The sequence below is a fragment of the Gadus chalcogrammus genome, chromosome 3, assembly GCF_026213295.1.
Source record: "Gadus chalcogrammus isolate NIFS_2021 chromosome 3, NIFS_Gcha_1.0, whole genome shotgun sequence".
NCBI classification, from domain to species: Eukaryota; Metazoa; Chordata; class Actinopteri; order Gadiformes; family Gadidae; genus Gadus; species Gadus chalcogrammus.
The window spans coordinates 5,588,783-5,613,131 of NC_079414.1; the positions used below are offsets into that span (position 1 = coordinate 5,588,783).

The following is a 24,349-nucleotide window of genomic DNA, read 5'->3' on the forward strand; positions in this document are numbered from 1 at the left end:
ATATAAAAATAATGCACCTGACCCGCTCATTTAAAAATATGCTCTTGATTAGCTTAATCTTGATATGCTCTTGATTAGCTTAATCATAGCCTTACGTGAAACTGACATCCTTGAATCATATGCATTTAAGAAAAGAAGCCTATTACAATTTTACAATGACATATAATGCATATAGCCGTTTAACGTGGGGAACCTGCTTAATGTTACACCTTTCCTGTTTCTTGGCTCTCAGACCGTAGTCCGGGAGCACAGGGGAGACGTTCCCTCCAGGGCCGATGTCCTTTCGGGGGTAACACCCTTCACTATAACCGGCAGTGGGTCTGTTTATAGGTCGGAAGACACGGGCACGGATTCTCGGCGTTTGGTACTTTATTCAACAGTACAGTACACGTAACTCGGAAACACAACCGGTCTAGTTTAATTCCTCCTAGACTGACACTCGCTCAATCGCTCGTTCACTCATTCGTCGACTCATTCTCTGACGACACACACACACACACACACACACACACATAGCTGTGTTCGAAATCGTTCCCTATCATGGATGTAGTGCACTAAATAGGGTGCACGCCATTTTCTAGGGTGTTCGAATTCTCAGTGGTCCACCATATAGGGCACTATATAGTGGACTTAAAATAGGGTGCATACGATGTTCCCTACATGTTACTCCCGTATACCACAATGCAATGCGGTTGTATTTTTTCCAGGGGAGAAGAAGAAGCCGAATAACCGCGAAAACGAATACATTTAATGATGGAGTCTCGGGCTTTCGTTTAGAAATGTCAACAATTTATTTGGGATTTAACATAGAATATTTAACATTCAAAATTAATTAAACAAGGAAATGTAACATTCAACATCAATACAACCTCCAGCTTTCGTCGTGAGTGCCCGGTTTGTTTACTTGATGTGGGCGCATCTGTCTGCGTCACACAAATACCCGGCGCATTTACTGACGCAATGACGTTTAGAAATGTTCAGCGTAGTGTCCGAATTCTCGTTCCCTATTCCCTATATAGTGCACTATATCATGTACACTATATAGGGAATAGGGAACGAGTGTATAGGGAACGATTTCGAACACAGCTACTAGCTGTTTTCGAAATCGTTCCCTATCATGGATGTAGTGCACTAAATAGGGTGCACGCCATTTTGTAGGGTGTTCGAATTCTCAGTGGTCCACTATATAGGGCACTATATAGTGGACTTAAAATAGGGTACATACGATGTTCCCTACATGTTACTCCCGTATACCACAATGCAATGCGGTCGTGTTTTTCCGGAGGAGAAGAAGAAGCTGAATAACCGCGAAAACTAATACATTTAATGATGGAGTCTCCGGCTTTCGTTTAGAAATGTCAACAATTTATTTGGGATTTAACATAGAATATTTAACATTCAAAATACTTGAACAAGGAAATGTAACATTCAAAATCAATACAACCTCCAGCTTTCCTCGTGAGTGCCTGGTTTGTTTACATGATGTGGGCGCATCTTTCTGCGTCAAACAAATACCCGGCGCATTTACTGACGCTTAGAAATGTTCAGCGTAGTGTCCGAATTCTCGTTCCCTATTCCCTATAGTGCACTATATAATGTACACTATATAGGGAATAGGGAACGAGTGTATAGGGAACGATTTCGAACACAGCTACTGTTTCCCAAAGTGAAGGCTGCAGCCTTGCTAGGACGCGTCCTTGCTAGTCGCGTCCTATGGAGATGAGACTAGAGTGCTAGCTCGAGTGCTTCCTAGCGTTTGTAACGTCTGACTTTGGGAACGACTTGGTAGTGTGGAAGCGCTTCCGCTTCCTAATACTGCGTGTCCGCTTGTAAACACATGTGCGCTTATGAATAAAACATGGCAGCAATCAAGCTGATCGATATTTATTTGACTTTTGTCTGTTATGAATGCGGTCATGTCTCCTTCGCATGGAGCTGTCACGTTAAAATTGTACCGGGGGCGAAAATTGTACCGGCCTACGTCATCGTTTGTTTACATCCTGACAACCTGACAACCTGCCCTGCAACAGACGACGCGATGCAGAAAACATGTTTCCAAACGACGAAATAACATAATACAGATAGCGGATCGCTATCTGAATTATGATAGATAGCGATAACACTTGTTTTTACTTTATATTTGTATTGTATTTAATTGTTTAATCGAAACAATAAAGAAAATTGCCCGCGAAACGGGCGATCGCGTCAAATGACGCGTCAAATCACGTAGGAAGGTTCTTGAACATTCTAGACTATGAAACCTGCTTAAAACACTCAGTTTACTAGCTAAATTCAATTAAACAATTCAATACAATACAAATATAAAGTAAAAACAAGTGTTTTCTAGCGATCCGTTATCTGTATTATGTTTCAAGAACCCTCCTACGTCATTTGACGCGATCGCCCGTTTCGCGGGAAAAACATTGTCATTTGACGCGATCGCTCGTTTCGCAGGCAATTTTTTTTACTGTTTCGATTAACAATTAAATACAATACAAATATAAAGTAAAAACAAGTGTTATCGCTATCTATCATAATACAGATAGCGATCCGCTATCTGTATTATGTTATTTCGTCGTTTGGAAACATGTTTTCTGCATCGCGTCGTCTGTTGCCGGGCAGGTTGTCAGGATGTAAACAAACGATGACGTAGGCCGGTACAATTTTCGCCCCCGGTACAATTTTAACGTGACAGAGCCTCTTTGGGGAAGTCACAAAAGCTTTGTTGTGGTTGATCGAATTGTCTTTATTAAAAGGAAAATCCATTCAATTTTTATAAAACTAAGTGAAATTGTCTGAGAACTTAATTCATGCATCACATTTACAGTACGGTTGATTACTATTATGCAGGGGGAAAAAGACAAAGAAAGAGATGATAAACGTGTATTTATTTGGATATATGATCTGATTCATTCATATGCCTACAATCTACCAGTGCTTTGAACACATAAGTATATCATATAAAATACAATTATATACGTTCATTAAAAATTACAAACATTGCTAATGATCGGTTGTGCATTAATTTTACAACATTGGATAGTGGCACTATCCCTTCCACCGGCAAACAAATGTTTGTGCGCCACCCTAAGGCGCACAAAAGCCTCCGTTTGCTGGGCTGACCTGACCCTAAAAAAAACGTAAAACATAAATAGGTATACATAAATAATGTAATCTTGTGAGCGAGTAAATTGACATTGGTGACAGTGGTGTTTAACACCAGCTACGTCCATGCAAAATATAGCAACGTATCATTAAGTTGCAAAAACGTTTGAAAAGTGGGACAGGCCTTTAGGCTTGATTATTTGCATTAACATGATGAATCTATAAAAAGCAATACGGCACAAAATATTTCTGAAAACTAATATAACTTCACTTCGTTTGAACGTGTACTTCTCTGCCATTTTCAAGAACCCGCCCAGTGAAGGCAGAGGATTGTGGGTAGTTTTGGCTCGTCTAGGATGCAGCGATGCATCCTTGAAAAATCTCGGAATTCTCAAAAACGAAGGACCCGAAAAGGGGGCGTATTTCGAGTGTCCTCAACATTGGAACAGTGCTTGTCGGCGTTCGATGACGTAGCGTCCTTAAAAGGGCGGCCGTTGAGCATGCTTCCTTGACATTGGGAAACAGCCTAGACATTCTCGCGCACACACATACGCCACTCTCGTAACATTAAGTTTAGCCCACTTTATCCCTTTATACCTTTAACAAAAAGACAGCAGATAAATAATTAAAGAATTAAAGACAGCAGTTTAATAATTCAAATAAGTTATTACAACGCTTTTTGTTTTCCCGCGGAAAGTTACGCCTCCTAGTGCAAGTTACGCCTCCTAGCCTCCGACTACATGTTACGCCTCCTACTACAAGTTACGCCTCCGTCTTGCAGGACGCAGACAGATACTATTGACTCCAGCGCAGCCACGGCCGACAACTTTCTTTATTCTGGTTGGAAATAGTAACATAGTTACGCCATTAAATGCGTTTATGGAAACATTTTTAGCGAGAAATGTGCATTTTACTTTCGTAATGTTCGCTCGGTGAATGTGAAGGATGGTAGGTTTGATAGTTATGACGAAGAGGGAACGCTCCGTTCACTTGCATGGACTCTGGATGCTAAGCAACCTCAACGTCTTGGCGGACAATTTCTCTCCTGATCAACACTACGAATGCTGGAAACACACCAGACACACCATGTGAAGTTATTTAACCCGATTATTGTTATTTATATCAGAGATTATTTAATCTAACCCGATCTAAACTCTATCACCCAAACACGGCGGCGTTTGGGTTTCCTACCTCGGACTCCAGCGCAGCCACGGCCGACAACTATCTTTATTCTGAGTGGAAATAGTAACATAGTTACGCCATTAAATGCTTTTATGGAAACATTTCTAGCGAGAAATGTGCATTTTACTTTCATAATGTTCGCTCGGTGAATGTGTAGGATGTTTGGTTTGATAGTTATGACGAAGAGGGAACGCTCCGTTCACTGGCATGGACATGGACTCATCTAGCTGCGTTGGCGCGTTGACGCTTTGGAAGCGTACAGCATCGCTAATTTTTTAAGGATTCAATGCACCCGGAGTTTGGAATCGAATGATAACCTTTATTTCACTCGGTTTGCCTTCATCCCCTTTGTTTTCACGTGTTTTCATTTTCTTCCCTCATGTTACAGTATCCCAATCTCCATCCTCTAAATGGATTAGATTCTCTGTATTACTTAATTCATCCTTCTCTTCCTCAAGCTCTTCAAGCTCCTCATACTCTACCGCGCACTTGATTCACTTCCTTCGTCATTTCCTGTCCCTCCTGAATCTGCCATCTCTCGTCCAGTCACAGTCCGAGTCCGATCAGCGGGTCCAAACACACGCCTCATTGGTCCAGCCGGACGTCAATGACCAAAAAAAAACAACAACTCGAGAGTCCGTCCGCCCGCTCACCACAATGATCCAACCCCGACCCGCGTTCACCCGGCCCCTACCACTGGTCCGACTCCGGAATGGAAACAGAGATCACACCGACCCCCCCCCCCGTTGATACTACTGATGTCTAAACGACATCGATAATCGCATTTAAAGCATCAAGTGTGAATCACCCTCAGGGTCGTATCTCGTGATATTCAAATGCGGCAAAAATTTGTGAAAACGGCTTATAAGTAGAAAATCATTATGCTTGATTCATAACGTAAGGAGACCAGAGACCCGCGCATGCGTCCCACCTCTCTGACACCCTCACACGCTTGAGTCTTCCGTGAGCATCGACCAATCACAGATTGATGACGCTTCACATGTCTGTTTATATTTCCTGACTGTTCGACTCAGACCACAGACCGAATAATTTGTGATCAGTTCTGAATGTGTTGATAGACCAGGAGCCAGACCCACGATGGCTGAGACTCCTTTGGACCCGAAGGTACTCTGCCTCTTCGATGTGGACGGGACCCTGACGGCTGCCAGACAGGTAGGAGGCCCGAGGACAAAACAGGGCAATTCATTGTGACTGGTTTTTACTCCCAAACTCAAAAAACTACAAATGGGTCAAACATTGTTCATAGCTTTAATTAAACAACTATCTGTATTCTAATGTCTGACTTGTGTCTAATGACCTCGACCCAAACGTCCAGGCTACCTACATACATCCTTGAGCAAGATGCCTAATACATGTATCACAAGTCATTTTGGATAAATGAATAATGGGACATTGAGACAGTGGAGCTGACAAGTGGAACAGCGTTCACAATGTTATTGTCAGATGACCTGGTCAGAGAACATGTAGAATTCTTCCTCTTAGGATCTACTGATATATCCATCGAGCATTCATTAGTAGGATGAGGCCTTTTGTTGCAGAGAAGCTGTCTGCAAACTAACAATGAAACCACGACACCATATGAAGAGATGCATGCATGCACTATAGACTTCTATGAATTAAGAGACTGTCGAAGGTCCTGAGCCCACAGTTGGTGAGCGTTACAGATTCACTCGCTAAAGCCAATGAAATAAAATTATATTTTAAAACTGGAAGTGGAAAAGGTACAAGAAATGTAAAAAATAAATGCATGAGTCAATAACTATTATTTTCCTTACACCTCAATTTATGTAACTTCTGTCATCAAAAATGAATAGCTAGTTGCATATAGCAAAAAGAAAAATCAAGTACTTACCATTATCATCTTATCATTATCCTCATGCCACTATTAGACTTCTACAGTTAACATTTGATTGACTATATTTTACATTTTAACAACATTTGATTGACTATATTTTACATTTTAACAACTATTAGCATATTACATTAAATAAATATTTTGGCCACAAACTAAGATATTTTTATTTTACCAATCATAACACTTCTCATAATTATCATTGCCCTGTATACATTCTTAGTAATACAAATAGGAATAAATATGAACATACAGTCAGGTCCATAAATATTGGGACATCGACAGTCGATTTGGGCACACCTAAGGTTTTTTGCTATCTCTCTGATGGGTTTGTTTCGATTTTAAAGCCTAATGATGGCTTGCTTCACTGATAGTGACAGCTCTTCGGATCTCATATTGAGAGTTGACAGCAACAGATTCCAAATGCAAATAGTACACTTGAAATGAACTCTAGACCTTTTTATCTGCTCCTTGTAAATGGGATATGATGGAATAACACACACCAAGCCATGGAACAGCTGAGCAGTAATTGTCCCATTACTTTTGGTCCCTTAAAAAGTGGGAGGCACATAACTGTTTTAATTCCTACACCGTTCACCTGATTTGGATGTAAATATCCTCAAATTAAAGCTGAAAGTCTGCAGTTAAAGCACATCTTGTTCGTTTCATTTCAAATCCATTGTGGTGGTGTATAGAGCCAGATTAGAATTGGGTTGATGTCCCAATATTTATGGACCTGACTGTATCTTCAGCCACATCACAAATGTACTTTACAGAGGCCCATATAAAGCCCATACAGGAAATACTTGTATGGCCTGTTAAACAACTCCAGCGCTTGCAGCAAAGTGTGAATCTTTGATTCAGTCGCCATCAGTTATAGTAGCAGTTATCAGTCAGAATAATAAGGGGAACAAATTATATAATTAACATTTGGCTAAACTAAAACAGAAACAGATTGTTCTATTTTTGAACATATGTTATAATAATAGAAATGATAGTATGTAGTAAATATGTTGAAGTTCAGTTGAACTCATTGTTTATTGTAATAACTACATGTATTTTCTTTTCTTTTGATTGAAATATATGGCAAGATGTTTCATGTTGTCCTGTTATTTCCTCTGCGTTAATGTCCCTGCTGTTGTGTTCTCAGCATGTCAGCTCAGACATGGAGCAGTTCCTCCAGAAGTTGAGAGCGAGGATTCGAGTCGGAGTAGTGGGCGGCTCCGACCTCAACAAGATCAAAGAACAACTTGGAGAAGACGGTGAGACGGACTATAAGCGCCTGAGTTAATTCGTTGCTCACTATTGGTGGAAAATAACTGCATAATGCGAGTCTCACCGTGAGTTTGAATTATTATTGTAAAGTTGTGATGTGATACATTGTAATAGCTGTCTATTAAAGGGAAAATTAATAATAATTGGGACCCCCCAAAAACATAAACATATGTTAGCATATTCTGTTAAAAAGGTTTAACACCTTTCATCCAACGGTACTGTCACAACCGACGGCAGTCAATATTTTCCTTTCACCCTTTCCTACTTTGCTTCTGAACAGCGTCTGTGTGAAAGCTGTGAATATTTGTGGTTAATTTAAAAAGGTAAATCAGTTTTATGTTTTTATTCAACATTTTGATCGAGTAATATCGAACGTTTTTTGGCCCATGTTAAGTCAAAGGTAGCAAACTTAAAAAGAATCAGCAGTATTATAAGAAATCTAAATGAGTAGTCTGATTATTCAGCAGATTTACTTGAATTTGCCTAGCCTAATGTCATGGCACCCTAACTTTACTATGTCACCAGAGGGCGCTGTTTCGCTGTGTCCGTTTATTAAAGCTGATTAAAATACAGCGTCTACCACCCCACACCACGCACCATTTCCTGTTCGCAGCATAGCATCACATGATTAAAAACCAGCGGTACAACTGCAGTCATTAATGTTATTTATTTTATGAAATAATTTCAATGTAAAAGTGAAAACATTGGACTATTTTAACACAAAAAGTTTGCTAATATATTTAAAAGAAAACATTCAAAATGTATTTCACATATTTCATGGCTGTGCATGCTCTCTGTCTCTCTCTGTCTCTCTCTGTCTCTCTCTGTCTGTCCTGTTTGTCCTGTCTGTCCGGTCTGTTGGATGCAAGCAAAACATGCTAATATTTTGACCTTTTTTGGTGCATGTGTAGTGATCCAGAGAGTAGACTATCTGTTTGCTGAGAATGGTCTGGTGGCCTATAAAGATGGACAATTACTCTCAATTCAGGTAAGAAATCAAAATACCTTGTAGACAGTCATTTTGTTTGTGAATTAAATGTACCACTAATGCCACATAATGTTCTATAAAATCCATTGACAACTTCACTTCATTACTACAGTCTATCCAGGCCCACATGGGAGAAGAGCTACTACAAGAGTTCATCAACTTCTGTCTCAATTACCTGGCTACAATTAAACTGCCTAAGAAGAGGTATATACCATTTTCATCAACATTAGATCATAATATGAATGGGGTTTAAAACCCCATGGTTTGGTATAATTGGGCTACTGTTACGACCCTTAAAGGGCAACTTAACCCATTTCACATAAGCTTTGTATTTTTAGAACCCCCCGCATATTTTTGAATGGTCTAGCATCATTCCCTTATTTTCTGAAGAGACTGGAGAGATCCGTATCGATTTCCAACACTTCCTGTTTTTTATGACGCAATATGACGATTTTTGCGTACAAGAAAACAGGAAGTGTAAGAGGAGATGATTCTCGTAAGACTACAACCACTGACCCACTGACGCTACAGACCTATTAGAGCAGTGCCAGTGGGTGGGACTTCACCAGCAGAAACTAACATCCACAGCGTCTGAAGCTAAGATAACAGAGGCTGTTGCTAAAACTGAAGTACATTGGCGGAGGGTACTGGATCTGACAAAGAAGATGGCTCCATGCAAAAGTTCACCATTTCGAAAGAAACACAAACGAGGACTACCGTATTTTCCGTACTATAAAGCACACCGGATTATAAGGCGCACCTTTAATGAATGGCCTATTTTAGAACTGTTTTCATATATAGGGCGCACCGGATTATTAGGCGCATAGAATAGAAGATACTGCAGTCAAACGTTTGACTGGGGTTGCGTTATGCATCGACAAGACCGAGCTGTGCTAAAGAGAATGTCAACAAAACAGTCAGATAAAGTCAAACTGTATTAAGCGTTCTGACAACTCCGGTCACTCCCATGGTAACGATGTTCAAACGTTAATGTGCATATTAACAATATCTGATCAATATCTCTTAACAGTAAGCTCACCTTTTTCAGTTCATTCCCCGTCTACGAATCCCTCGAATTCTTGTGTGTGCGAATTGACAGTTGGGCGAGTACGGCATCCAACATGCCCGGATTCCTCTCGTCATTATCCGAGTCAGTGTCGCTGCTGTTGCCTGGCAGTTCAGTGATTATTCCTGCCTTCGTGAAAGCTTGGACCACAGTGGAGACTGTTATATCAGCCCAGGCATCCACGATCCATTGGCAGATAGTGGCGTATGTCGCCTGGCGCTGTCTCCCCGTCTTGGTGACGTGTGTTCGCCTTCTTGGCCCCGTCCACACGAAGCCGATTTTTTGGGTGAAGCCGCATAAAAAAACGCTTTTGGTGGACACGGCCTACGGCCACACCAAACGCGTGTAACGTTAACTTGTCGCTTGATCATTGTGTGTCACAAAAATGGTTCAACGCTCCTGTGGCTGCGCTGGATTTAGGAGTCAGAGGTAGGAAACCCAAACGCCGCCATGTTTGGGTGCATGATAGAGTTTAGATCGGGTTAGATTAAATAATCTCGGATATAAATAACAATAATATAGTCCGCCAAGACGTTGAGGTTGCTTAGCGACCAGAGACGCTGTCCATGCAAGTGAATGGAGCGTTCCCTCTTCGTCATAACTATCAAACCAAACATCCTTCAAATTCAACGAGCGAACATTATGAAATTAAAATGCACATTTCTCGCTAAAAATGTTTACATAAACGCATTTAATGGCGTAACTATGTTACTATTTCCACCCAGAATAAGGAAAGATGTCGGCCGTATGCTTCTGTGCAAGCGTCACTACTCTAGTGACGTCGGTTCAAGCTCCACGCTGATTTGTTCCATTAGTAGATGGAACAAGGAGGTGTCCGATAGGCGGAGATGATCAGCGGGAGTGGCCGCCAGCGAAGCTGTGCATGGTGGGAGTTGTTGTCTTCAATCCACAAGCGCCAAAAAGTCACTTTCTGCCTTTTCTCGGTCAAGACGGCACCAAATTAGAATTTTATTTTATTATTCGACTACATATAGGACCCAATTTCAATACATATTCATGTCTGCACCGGTGAAATGCTCCTTTAAGGCTGTCTAGATTAACAGAACCAAGTACAATGTTGTGGTGAGTCATGGCAGTTTAATTTGGTGCACAGTGACTATTTATAGACAAAGGGCAGGGGGGCGTGGTGGATGGAAAGAACTGAAGGTGACATATTATGAAAAAAAAAAATCCTGGGATTTGGGTTGTTGTTTTGTGTCTCTGGTGCTCCCACAGGCATGCAAACTTGTAAAAAAGTCTGTACATGATTTTTTGAGTGAGATATGGATTTCTGAAAGTACCGATTTCTGAAGCCTACAGTTACCAACCGAGCGAGTCAGTTTCAGCGCCCCCTCCTACGTAGGAAGGGGGTACACTTGATTATTACCTCCCACTTCCCCACTCCCCTCCAATCAGAGCATAGCTAAGATTTTGTGGTCCAGTGGACGAGCAGCTCCAGCGGGGGGAACTCGACGGCAGCTCTGCAGCTCAGCTCCGGGAGTACAATCTCTTTCTCTGCCGGACTGCCGCCGAGCTCCCCCCGCCGGAGCTGCCGGACTGTCCAGAAGCTCCGGGGGTGTACTCTGGGAGCTGAAGCTGAAGCCGCCGAAGCTTTCCAGTGCAGGGAGCTCGGCGGCAGTCTGGCAGCTCAGCTCCCTGAGCTGCCAGACTGCCGTGGTTCATGGACTTCAGAGAGTCATGGCCAAAGTTCCTTTTCCCCCAATTCTTCCAACCATGGCCGAGATATCCCCCACTACGAGTCTTAACTTAACTTTAACTATGGAAGTACCAGAGACGTCAGACGCGGTCTTTATGATTCATAATATCATTGAAGCACACAGCTTTTGGCCGTGATATTAAATATAATATTATATATAGTAAATAAAAAAAATTATGCCATACATAATATTATTATTATCTTATATTATATAGATGTAGTGCTCCAGGGCCCCGTTTCCCGAAAGCATCGTTAGCCTAAGTGGTTCGTGAAGTGCGTCGTACGAGCATTGTACAGTTTTCACACCGCTTCCCGAAAGCATCGTTGGTAAAGAACGTCGTGAAAACACTCGTAGCTAACGAGGACTCCAGGGGTACTCGTAGGTTGCTAAGATGTTAGCCTACTATAGCCTCAGTGGCGTCACCAGCGGACATTCCATGTATTGGATGCGTTTTATTAAAGGTAGTGGCTATTCGTACGGCGCGCCGTAAAAATACTGCATTAGTCTATTTTCACGGCAGGTTATGGTTATGGTTAGGGTAAAGGTTAGGGTTAGGGTTATTACTATAATTAATTACTATAATTACGGTCGGCCCGGTTAGGGTTAGGGTTAGCGCCGAGCAGACTGATAGGTCAAGTGCGGTCACGTTACAAGCTCGGTCGCCGTACGAATAGCCACTGCCTTTATTAAAACACATCCAATACCACGAAATGTCCAGCCGGCGCAATTTCGCAATACCCCCAAAACAGTGGTTACCGCCGATATATTAGCCTACTCATGGCCTACTGTTAAATTTAAATAATAAAGACAGAGACATGTTAGAAGTCAACAACAACATAATTGATTGCAGCAATTTTAAATTTAAATAAAAAATACGCAGCCGAAATGTACGGATCAAACGCCACGTCACAGGGCAACCCTCTCACAAGGCATATAATAAAATCAAATGATTCCATTGCTCCAGTGTTGGAGGCTGTCTCCCCTCTGATTATAATTAAATTCATATTGATCAATGACAGAAGACATACTGTACACGAATCATGCTGGGACCAGCGGTTGTCTGAGAATTTCTGCAGGCGTTTTTTGTTGCGATTGTTTGCCATAAAGTACTGTAGGCGCTTCGGTGATCCTGTGATGAAGTTCATTATTTATTTGACCGTGTCTGTCTAGACTGTTACAAACATCCCTGACAGTGCACAATCGCCAAGTTGAGAGAGTGGTTTCTGCAGTGAACGTAGACTGCTGCGGGAAACTGTGATGCGATGCGTGCCTGAATGCCGCACGCTTTCCCGCTTACATTACCAGCACCATCATAAGGCGTTTTTACACTGCAAATATGCCGTCGTATGCACGTCTTTTTAGCGGCACGGCCCGCGCATTTACACTGCCCGAGGTGTTTTGCAATTTATTTGTTTCCATTCGTAGTGTTGATCAGCAGAGAAATAGTTAGCCAAAGACGCTGGCGTTGTTGTGAAGGGCCCATGCAAGTGAACGGAGCATTCCACGGCATTGAGAAGAGCCGTGTCATAATAGCCCATATTTACGTCCTATATTTCCCCCCCTCCCCGTCAACAACTCGGCACAAGTCTGGTACGGTCTTCCATCCCGTCAACAACTGAGCGCAAGGCCGGTGTCACGTTAAAATTGTACCGGGGGCGAAAATTGTACCGGCCTACGTCATCAGTTGTTCACATCTTGACAACCTGCCTGGCAACAGACGACGCGATCGTCTGTTGCCGGGCAGGTTGCAAAAAACATTCGGCTCATGTTTCCAAAAGACTAAATAACATAATACAGATAACGGATCGCTAGATAACACTTGTTTTTACTTCATATTTGTATTGTATTTAATTGTTTAATCGAATAGCTTTAGCAACAGACGACGCGATCGTCTGTGCCGGGAAACGGGCGATCGCGTCAAATGACGTAGGAAGGTTCTTGAACATTCGCGTCCTACGTCATTTGACGCGATCGCCCGTTTCCCGGCAACAGACGATCCCGTCGTCTGTTGCTATTCGATTAAACAATTAAATACAATGCAAATATAAAGTAAAAACAAGTGTTATCTAGCGATACGTTATCTGTATTATGTTATTTCGTCTTTTGGAAACATGAGCCGAATGTTTTTTGCAACCTGCCCGGCAACAGACGATTGCTTCGTCTGTTGCCAGGCAGGTTGTCAAGACGTAAACAACTGATGACGTAGGCCGGTACAATTTTCGCCCCCGGTACAATTTTAACGTGACACCGGCACGGTCTTCTACCCCCCTACCCCGTCCACAACTTTAAGAGACCCCCACAGAGATGGAATCATAACTCGAACCCTGAATATGGGCAGGATCTAGACCAAGCTCTCCTAATTGGGTCAGCCATAGCCGTGTGTCAATGCCCAGCCTCTGCGTTTGATCGATAATGAATTAATGGAATGTTGCATTTTTTATGTTTTCTACAAAGATTCTACAATTACGATTTAGGGCATTTAGCAGACGTTTTTATCAAAAGCAATTTACAGCAGTTAATACACACATTGACACACCGACGGCAGAGTCAACCATGCAAGAAGACGGCTAGACAGAGTCAAAGAATTGGGTGGCGCTCAGAAGTTAAGGTTGAAAAGGAAAAAAACCGACCTTTTCCGTGGAAAAGCCAAGGTTGACGGCGACGCCACCGTCAGCGAGACCAATGGTTAGGCGGGAACAGGACACAGCAGCATAGCTATGACAGGTGCACTAGCGAGCATGTTTGGCAATATAATAATGACTTAAACTAATTATGGAAGTACCAGAGACGTCGGAGAACAATTCATAATATTGTAATGCCCACGGAAGAGCCAGTGAATGAAGTATTGATTAGAGAGCGATTTATTAGATACCACCGCTAATAAACCATTGGAACACTTCAACACCGGTAACCACAGCAACGCACAACAAACCCCGGCCCGCCCCCATCTCCCAAACCCTGTGTATGTGTATGACAATTTTTTTCCACTAAAATAATTGTATCTTGCACTATTTAGATAATTTTCAGCCTTGATTTACCTTTCTAGGCACATGCAATTTCTAATATTTGTACATGGACAAGATTGCTTATAAAATATTTCCCACTGATCTTCACAATATTCTAAACACATGCACATCCCAACATTGACATGCCGTTGCAATGCACATATCCACGGATAAGGACTTGTTTTTATTATTTTACACCGTGGCAAAATTCTACGTGCGCTATTCCCGCGGTCTCATAAAAGGCCTCTCCATCCCAATGTCCCTGGCCAAATTTTTGGGCCAGTCCATCCCTGATGATGGCCAACTACAGCTAGGATCTCTAAAGAATCATTTAACACGACAACGTCTTAATGCAATGTTTTCCTAAATTCTTGCTGAAGGGTCGTGACTTTACCTCAAAGAAATAAGCATTTAGATGCCAGTGATGAATGCAAAAAATGTTAACCTCTTTCAATGCTGTTTGGTTAGAAGATGTATCAAATTAAATGGGTCATGTTGTGAGAAAGGACCATTCTGAAAGGACAATTTTTTTGGGGGGGGGGGGGATTTTGTATTGATGTTGATGTACATTTTCTTGTTTTTTGTAGGGGGACGTTTATTGAATTCAGAAATGGCATGCTGAACATCTCACCTATCGGACGAAGTTGCTCACAAGAGGAGAGAATTGAGTTTTACGAGTTAGACAAGGTAACACTCACTCACTTGCTTACTTTAAGGCTTCGTGACACTAGGATTGGGGACTTTCTAAATGGGATTTCTAAAAACTACTTATCACAATGATTTATAAAATTGTTGTATTAATAACAATAATATGGTATTTTTCAAGAACAGTAAAGGATGGTATAGCTAATCGACCTGTAAGGAGGCAACTGCCTCACTGCGTTTCTCATTTAGATCAATGAATAAGAAACCTTCAGTTGAGTTATGCTAATTCGTGTCACACAGTTGCACAATTTTAAAATGGACAGAAAATGGTTAGAGTTTATTTATTATCAAGGTCTCCCACCTTCTAACTGGGACGGGCTCAATCTGATACATTTTGGTGTTAGTTGTCATTTTTGATTCCAATATCGTAACCTCCTTTTTTCCCAGAAAGAGCAAATCAGGGAGAAGTTTGTGTCTGCACTGAAGGAAGAGTTCAAAGGCAGAGGATTGGCCTTTTCTATTGGTGAGTCATGTTCACACTAATGTACAGATACATGGCTGCTGCTGCTGTATTCGCCTGTCACCACAACTACTTTGTTGGAAGATATATTGTCCCAGAAATGATTGTGATAAACAATATTGTAATTTTAAGACACTTTTATGCCACTGATATAATGAGAATATAATGGCATAATAATGCAAGTATACCTAAAGAGCCAGTGATCCCAAAACCATTTTTTTGCTCTCAAACGTGGTAATGTCTTATATGATCATCAAACTAGTAATCTATGCCATTTTAACACTATTACTAAAATAACAATGTGATAAAAAAAAAAAAGGTTGTGTAGTAGAATCTATAAACGAATGATCTATCACTTCAACTAGCTAAACACATGAGGAATCAGAGAGTCCGGATCAAGTATTGATGGAGAATTTATTATAACCCGCAAACGAGAAACAACAATGCCGAGTGAGGTTGGCAAAGACACTCCAGAATGATTCTCGTCCTGCTCCTTATATACCCAATCATTACATAATACAAAGTTTGACTTTACATAAAATATTGATTTACATAACATGTATTTTTAGGTCATACTGTATCTTTGAACATATATTAACCTCTATGCAAACAGATAGATGATGTACAGGTGTGCATATGTTAATTTCTTCCATAGTTGTATCCTTTATTTTTCCATCCTCCCCAAAAGCATTGTGAATGATCCCCTTGCTGGTGGTGTTTTTTTCGTGACGTCTCAGACATCACAAAAATAATGTCACCTGATCGGACCTTGAAGGTCATTCAGCAATTTTTCTATACGGAGAAGGCCAATCCTGCAGAAAGCATGATTTTAGTGTTGATAGTTTAGTACTAGGTGGGACTCTATAATATTCCTTTGACATCGCATTGCAGCATTTATTTTTATTTGGAGAAAAGCATACAAGTGCCCCTGTCAGAAGGGGTGATTGATCTATGATGTAATCAGTGGGGTGTAGGAGGAATCAGCTGAGACGTATAATTGTAATTGTGTATCTCGCCTTGTCAATCCTTGATATACAAATATTTGTCAAAGGAATACATGAAAGATACTGATTGCATATTTACAATAGTCTTGATCTAAAATACATTCTGAATATCAGTCGTTAAATTCTACGCCTCTGTCCGTAGCCTCTGCCCCATGGGCAGAGGCTCAAAGAGGTATGGTTGTGGACCTTATCTATCCTATGTTTCAGGGACGGATAAAGGAGATAGTGGGGGAGAGAAATCCTCCACCTTGAAAGACTCCTTTGTAGAGTGCCTAGGACCATGGGATAACAACCCTCACTCGGACACGGTCATTAATTAAACCGCTGCTTAGCCGGAGATTTACTTTCAACACACACCGTTGTGTTATACTAAAGGGGCCTGGGAAGCCTAACCCTCTCTCGGACGCGAACATCAAACTATGGCTTCCCCGAATGAGCTCCACAGATCCGAACATCCATCCGTGGTTTTATGCTATAGGTGTCTAAGAAGCTAAACTTTATCTCAGACGCTGCAGTCCACCGCTGTCCACACACACCGCGCCACCGCGTGCCCCTTGGACGTGAGTTGGATGCAATGTTCACATCGTGTTTTCGAGAGATTGGTAAAAACATACGATTTTTTTAAGCTGCCAGACCATATTTTAAGCTACGAGATAGTCAAAATGTTGCGGACTGCAACTCTTATTCTTGAAAGTTTCAAATATGAGCCATGGGTTAAGGTACTTTATACCGCCATGCAAGTGCAGCTGGCCAGAAAAATAACAATTACTAAGCACTGTTTGAACCGCGTTAAGGGATTTTTCTGCCTTCACCTTAAGCCCTGCCAACAAAATAACAGCATTGTTTACGTTCAGAAAATGGGTCTATATGCAAGGATAAATGATCTGCATTATGCACAGCAGATGGGGTTATTTACAAAGTACACATTTCAATCTCATACGCTCTACTTTGGGTTCCTTTCTGTGTGATTTTATTAAACTAAACAACCTCTCCCTCTCTCTCCAGGTGGTCAGATTAGTTTTGATGTGTTTCCCGAAGGCTGGGATAAAAGATATTGTCTGGACATCGTGGAGAAGGACAGCTATAATACTATTCACTTTTTTGGAGACAAGACTAAACCTGTAAGCATGATTCAAATAATCAAAAAAAAAAAATCCATACAGAACGTACAATTTTGATCATGTATTGGGGCTCATTCAGACCAATGAGGCATTGCGGGGGAAATGCCAGTTCAACCATTCATTTTAATGGCGGTAGTGTGTTTAAGCTGCGGTGTTGGACTTCATGAGGTTGCGGGAAAAAAATGCAGCGGCCTACGGCCAATAGTTGAAAAAGAATCAACGTTTGGAGAAACGCAACCTGACGTGACGTTGTGATGGCCAATCAAGTAGGCTGGAGATCAAGATAGAAGAGAGATTTATCGTCGTTGTATGGTTCTACCGAGCGCTGTACAACCCTGCAATTAGGGAGTGGTTTAAGTTCACAACATGACGTCACATAAACAGGCTGTGAAGTGACCGCCGTTTGCACGAATTGCTGCAACGCCTGATTGGTCTGAAACTGCCCTTATGATAATCAAATTTGCAAAACAGTGCACTCTCAATATGGTTCTCCATATTTCTGTAAAATTTGCCCCTGAGCTGTAACAAAAAAGTTAAGTACAATTATTATGAATGTTTAGGGAACATTCTTGCCTGTATGCATTAAAGTTTACCTAAACTGCCACTTTAAGACCCAACATGTTACCAGATAACTTTACTAACAACGTTTTACAGAAGAATTAACACCTATTGATATATGCTGCGTCAACCATTTCTTGACCGTCCTAAGCCTGAAATGGATCATGGGATATCCCTATTCGCAATTTCACCCAAGTTACTAATCGATGCATACTTGGCACTGAGGGCATGGCAAGAACACAAGGACATTTCAGTGGTCTTTGCTTGATGCAAACTTGAGTTGGAACAGTACTAGGGCTCTTTAAAGGGAAACTGGTGATTGGTCAGTGAACACTTCAGCTCCCTCTCTCCTCCACTGATTCATCATAATTCTCCCTTACAAACATCGCCAAATCACACTAGGAATAACCTCCCTACTGGAGAACTCATGCAATTGCATCTATAATAATAAATAATAAAGGGTTTAGTAGCCCTATATTCCATATGGTTACATCCCACAAGACATATGTACTTCTTGTTTTGGATGAAGACATTAAATATCAGACAAGAACAAAACACTCAGACAATCTACAAACAATATGTATTGCTATACACTTTGCAAACAACAGTGAATAATGGGTGTCTCAAATGGGCCTGTCAAGCGACTGGTTCTGCTCATGTTTAATCTGCATAACCTGTTTGTTTTTGGTTTATGGTTCAGGGTGGCAATGACTACGAGATCTACTCAGACCAGCGTACAATCGGACATGAAGTGTCTTGCCCAGAGGAAACGAAACAACTCTGCCAACAATTGTTTTTAGTAGAATGAGGAATGACAAATAATCACTTTAGCATGACACAGCTAGCTGTTATCAATATCAGTTACCTTTCAAATATTTAGTGTAGGAAAATCAACATTTAATTAAAATCCAATTGTATGATTCTATATGCTAAAAGGTGTGGGTAAGATTAAGAATTAAGCGTTATACTATATATTATTATTTGAATTTAAACTCTTGCAAGCCCAACATCTAACTGCATTTGTTTTACAAGAAAGCCCGCTCAATAAGTAATTAAAATGTACTCCTGATCAGAATATTTGACTTAAAGATGATAAAAAGATAATATTTTGTGTCCTAAAGATTAAATATGGAGGTCTATACCGGTCTATGTTGCTGTCCTTCATTTTGAGTACAATACTGTATTGGTACCAAGTGTGAGTGTCTGCACTTTAATGCATTTTAAGTAAATGTCTCTTTGTGTACGCATGCCAGATATTTTGAAGTATCAAATTACTGTAAAGCTGTTAAAGACAACATTTTTGCATCTGCCCATTATTATTATGCAAAGTTTATTGAAAGTTTCTAGTTCTTCCTAGCACAACCGTTATGTTGGTCTGCACTTATATGATATACGTAAGGGATAATGTTGTAGGCTACAGAACGCCGGTCATTATCGGGAAAATAAGCCCCTTCAGGGCGAACCGTACCCCGACGCGAAGTGGAGGTGTCTTGCTTCGCCCTGAAGGTTATTATTTTCAACAATGACCAACGGACCAATTGCGAATTACTGCAGGTGATGCCATGGCGTAAATATGATCACTTTTCATTCCGATTGAGCTGTTCTTCCACTTCTAATGGGATCAGAAGTGTCCATGTAAACGCGGCTACTGTAACTTTATTCATCAAGACTCAAAAGCGACTAACCTTTTTTGAATACAATTGATCCTTTTCTCTTTTCATCTTTACTTCGACATTGAATCGTGGCATGATAACTAGAAACAACTTAAAAGAAACAACTTAATCCACTCACCAATATGCAACTCAATTTTATTCTGAATATATAAATAGCCTCCATATAGTGTCAAAGTGCATCACAAGATGTATGAAACGACCAGAATGCAGACATTTTTATTGAATTTGAACGAAAAAAATCTTGATTGGATTTAAACCAGGTCACAAAGAAAGGTATTTTTGAATGTTGAAGGATTCGATTATAAATTGGAAAATGACAGAAGAAGGCTTACTTAAAACAAATATTTTTCAAAAAAGATTGTACATAACTTAAATACTTGCAATGCCTTTATATATCTAATGAACAAGTAGAGGGTTCTACTTGAACTTTATTTGCAAAACATCTTAAAAATCGTAGCAGTCAGTCACACATACATATGCAGTCATTCCAAACTATATAACTTTTAAATAATTGCAAATATTACATTTATGTTGATGTTGTTATGTTATGGTTGAATATACAAATGAACTAAAACAATGCAAATGTTTCCAATGAAACAAAACTTTTAATAAACCTGATTATTTCTAACCTATGGCAACTTTAGTGAATCAAAGTAGAAAGGCCTATCTATAAATTAATGTTTTTATTCTTCTATAGCTGGGCTTAAAATATAGGCAATACATTAAGCATCCATGCATTATAGACTGAATGTGATTACATTTTATGTAATACTGTTTTTTTTCTGCATTCATACAGCCAAGAAATGGTGAGCAACTGGGAAAACATAACACAGAATTTTGTGTAAAATGTCCCTTTTAAAGACATAATGATCAGAAAGATGTTATTATTTAGCATATTATAATATCAACAACAAAGTTAATACTTGATCATTAAATAATCATAATTTGATAATGCCACTAATCAATTTGTGATTATAGTCCCCGGTTGGGCATTTAGACAGATGACTTTACATTATATGATTACCCATATTTGATTTCTTATATTCAGATCAATTACATTGTTTCTGGGTTCTTTGTAGACTGATCAGCACTAATTATCTCAAAATATGATCTAAACAAAGGTTGGTAAGCTTGCCTTTAAGCTTTTTGCACTAAGCCATCATTGAGAAAAAAAGATGTATGGCACAGTGTAAAACATTTGCAAACATTAAGAATTAAGGAATCTCAGGTTATTTAAAGACCACAACTACAATAAATGAATTGGTTATTGATATCCTGTCACAAAAAAATATGTCCTAATACCTTACTATTGAGTAATGTGGTTTGATTTTAGTATTTCGTTTCTTTTAAATGTTGATTATGGATATGAAGAAACATTCTATCTTTCCATAGCACATTCGATTTATGGGGATATTATGTAATCTGTGCCTCTTTGAGATTCCAAAAGATCATTTTTAGATTTCTATTTTAACCTTCTTGGGTTTTGATCATGTATATTTTTAACAGTTTATTTTGTTTGGAACCTGACCATTTTGAATCATTAAATGATTAAAAAAATTAAGTTTTCACCTTATTTCTTAACCTGACTAATCTTTATTTAATTCATTTTTCCATCTCACATAATGAGAATAACCTGGGATTTAACATTGACAAAGTTGTACAGTTTTCACTTATTATCATTAGTATTATGTAATGATAACCGGAACATTTTTTAAATGTTTACTCAACTGAACTATATTACAAAGGATATCTCTCCGTTGGCACATTTTCTTCTGAAATGATCCATGAGAATGGATGCCTATAAATGTCTTAATGTTTTTTTTTAAATCCAAGGTAAAAAAGCGAACACGTCTGTTTGTTAAAGTTATTGTAGGAAAATGTATCAGTTTATGTCACAGAGACACGCAGAGTTCTATGTATGTGTTTCAAATACAAAGACATCTTTCAAAACAAACAAAACAATGAAAGTTAATGGCTAGATCAGAAATAATATAATATTAAAAAAAAACATCTCAAAACGAAACGGTTTTCTTTGAAACTAGCTTTTTTCAATGTGGTATTTCCTTTACATGTATTTGTGATATTATGGTAAATACATGAAACAGCCGTCCTTATGAGGTATACCCAATGGTTAACAATGAGTTAATCTCAGAATTCGTTTTAATACCTATTTGAGAAGAAAACAAATTAACATCAAATTTCTGTTTATGATAAATATAAGTCCACAATCCAAAATGACAGTGGTAGTCGTACACTATATAAATAACATTGTCTTCCATGTCAACATGTAATTAACATTGTTAATATACTTACTATTAAACAGTAAAATACAGCCAAGCGTACAGCTTAATGGCTGATATGTTAATCTTCAACAAAAGGCTAAATTAGGCAAGTAACATGCAATTCTTTTTTTTCCATTTTCATCCCTATCATCTTTTCACTCAAATACCATTATTTTAAATTCATCATCATTCTGCTCATCAATAGCATTGTCTTTATTAGTGCAGTGTATTTATAAAAAAGGACGTTTTTTAAATTGTTTTAAATATGGGTACCTCACAGCATTAAAAGTTCCAATTGGCTCAGTTTTAATTATAAACTGCTGTTATTCTCACAAGGAAAATGGAACAGACAGTCATTGGTTTGGCACCTCATCCAGTTCATTCAGACTGGTATATGCCAGTCCATGCATTTGTCAGGTTTTAAATTCTCTACTAATATAGGATTTCTGAAGTAAAAAACAATTATTAGCTTTTAGACTTTCCCTAATTCAATTTGTCATCATCTTACAGAACTACATTTTCAGTATATCAATATTTTCTACATATTTCTCTCAACTCTTCAGTTCCCACTTGTTTTTTGTAGTTGGTGGTAGCAAATTTGTGTTATTTTTTGTGTTTGTTATGCCTTTGCATTAAAGCATAAATGACTAGACACCACAGTAGTTTTTGTTATATGTACAGAAAAAGTCAACACATAGTTCCTAATGTCTTCCAACACACTGCTTATTCAAAACATCCTGGAATCAGTCGAGCTTGTTTGGCTTAAAATCCTTCAGCTGTGCTTTATCGTTATTGTCTCCACGGTGGAAACAAACGAGGCCTTGGCCAGGCCAGCTGTTCTATTAAATGTGTATCTTGGGCAGTCCTAGGAGGCAGCCTGCCACACACGCTTCAGGAAAGGGAAAAGATGTCATACGTTTCAACCTCTCAAATCTGTTGAAGACATGAGTCCTTGGAAAAGAGGATTAGTTGAGTGAAAGTGTGACTTTTTGGTGATGATAAAAGAGTAAAGAGTAAGACTATCAAACACTGGAATTAATTATAAGTTAATGGAGGAAATAATACACGTTTCAGTTCTTCAATAGGGGTCTGATGAAAAAAAGAGTTTGTTGCTTGGCGGTAAGGCACTGGGTCAGGACGTGGTCAGGACGGGTCGGTCATGCTAAGACTCATGGGTAATCCTGGGTGGAGGTAGGCCGATGGCACACAACCGTTCTCACTGGTCGGTCCTGTGATTGACAGACGAGCTTTTGAGCGCATCGCTTCTGTAAATGTCACCTATATAAAGAAAAATACAAAGCACACAATCAAAAACACAAACATTTATCACCTGTAGCTGACCGTATTGCCCACATTAATTACATATAGCCATTTCTGTAACAAGTCAACGTTACCTTTAATAAAAACAAAAATAGGAAACGTATTACAATCGTTATAATGTATGTTAATAAAACATTCAATAGGAGAAACCCCTAGCCCCCTCTCATCACTTAATGACAAAAATATGGGAGAAGATTATCGTACATCTTCAACAAAAATAGGAAACGTATTATAATCGTTATAATGTATGTAAATCAAACATTCAATAGGAGAAACACCTAGCCCCCTCTCATCACTTAATGGCAAAAATATATCTGGTACATCTTCAACATCAACCTCAGAAAACGTTAGTTAACATGAAAGATTGCTGAGCTTCTACAAGTCAAGCATGTTAGTTGTTTTGTTTCGCTAGTTTAGATGGTGGAATGATTAAGCAATGACATGTTCAATGGGAATGTTTTCTTTGTATGTTATCTTTGGAACATACTATTTGTCATCAAAAATGATTAGTTGTTTATCTAATTCCCTTAGTATATTGATCTGTATCTATACGTATTTATTAACAATACTGTCGTATATGCTTTATGATATTTGTTATATATATATATTGTATATCTATAAAATATTTATATGCAATTATAAAATGGCTAGCTATGTATTGATATGGTTTAAAACGTTGTATGCCAACAAACATTGGATTATTGTTCATTATATTTCAACTGGTAATGCTATGAATATCTATTTTTCTCACTTTTCTCATCTAACTAAATAACTTAATAACTATTACTCGGCCTGGCTCTGCTTCTCCCTACGTATGGAGTGCTCTCCCAATGATTTAGATGGGCATTTAAACCCAAATAACGTTACTGCAGACTTATTCACATCAATTTCATATTAAAACTAAAGATACATGCACATTCATTTCATTATTATTTTGTAATTTGGAAAACGCTTTAATAAAAATGGACTTATATTGAATTCAGACAGACTTCATGAACTCACCCCTGTATAGAA

At 39.4% G+C, this 24,349-nt stretch overlaps 2 protein-coding genes across 4 annotated transcripts in view; one reads left to right on the forward strand and one right to left on the reverse strand.

Annotated features, from left to right (window-relative positions):
* The first annotated feature begins 5,257 nt into the window (after positions 1 to 5,257).
* On the forward strand, positions 5,258 to 19,275 carry pmm2 (phosphomannomutase 2). The gene is made up of 8 exons (XM_056585618.1): positions 5,258 to 5,460; positions 7,311 to 7,422; positions 8,347 to 8,423; positions 8,536 to 8,627; positions 14,800 to 14,899; positions 15,305 to 15,380; positions 17,387 to 17,502; positions 18,761 to 19,275. The coding sequence occupies exons 1-8, from the start codon at positions 5,386 to 5,388 to the stop codon at positions 18,866 to 18,868; spliced, it is 756 nt and encodes a 251-aa protein (XP_056441593.1). The 5' UTR covers positions 5,258 to 5,385; the 3' UTR covers positions 18,869 to 19,275.
* A 2,713-nt stretch (positions 19,276 to 21,988) lies between these two features.
* LOC130379044 (glutamate receptor 2-like) overlaps positions 21,989 to 24,349 on the reverse strand; it is a 45,577-nt gene continuing 43,216 nt past the window's right edge. For 2 of the 3 annotated variants that reach the window (XM_056585621.1, XM_056585620.1), the window contains exon 19: positions 21,989 to 23,293. In XM_056585621.1, coding sequence (XP_056441596.1) covers positions 23,159 to 23,293 — 135 coding nt within the window. In that variant the 3' untranslated portion in view covers positions 21,989 to 23,158. The remainder of the gene's footprint in view (positions 23,294 to 24,349) is intronic. The other variant, XM_056585619.1, reaches the window with a different exon arrangement.

Coding starts and splice junctions, on each gene's coding strand:
- pmm2 (XM_056585618.1), top strand. CDS start 5,386: ATGGCTGAGACTCCTTTGGACCCGAAGGTACTCTGCCTCTTCGATGTG. Junction 5,461..7,310: donor CCCTGACGGCTGCCAGACAG/GTAGGAGGCCCG, acceptor TTGTGTTCTCAG/CATGTCAGCTCAGACATGGA. Junction 8,424..8,535: donor GACAATTACTCTCAATTCAG/GTAAGAAATCAA, acceptor TCATTACTACAG/TCTATCCAGGCCCACATGGG.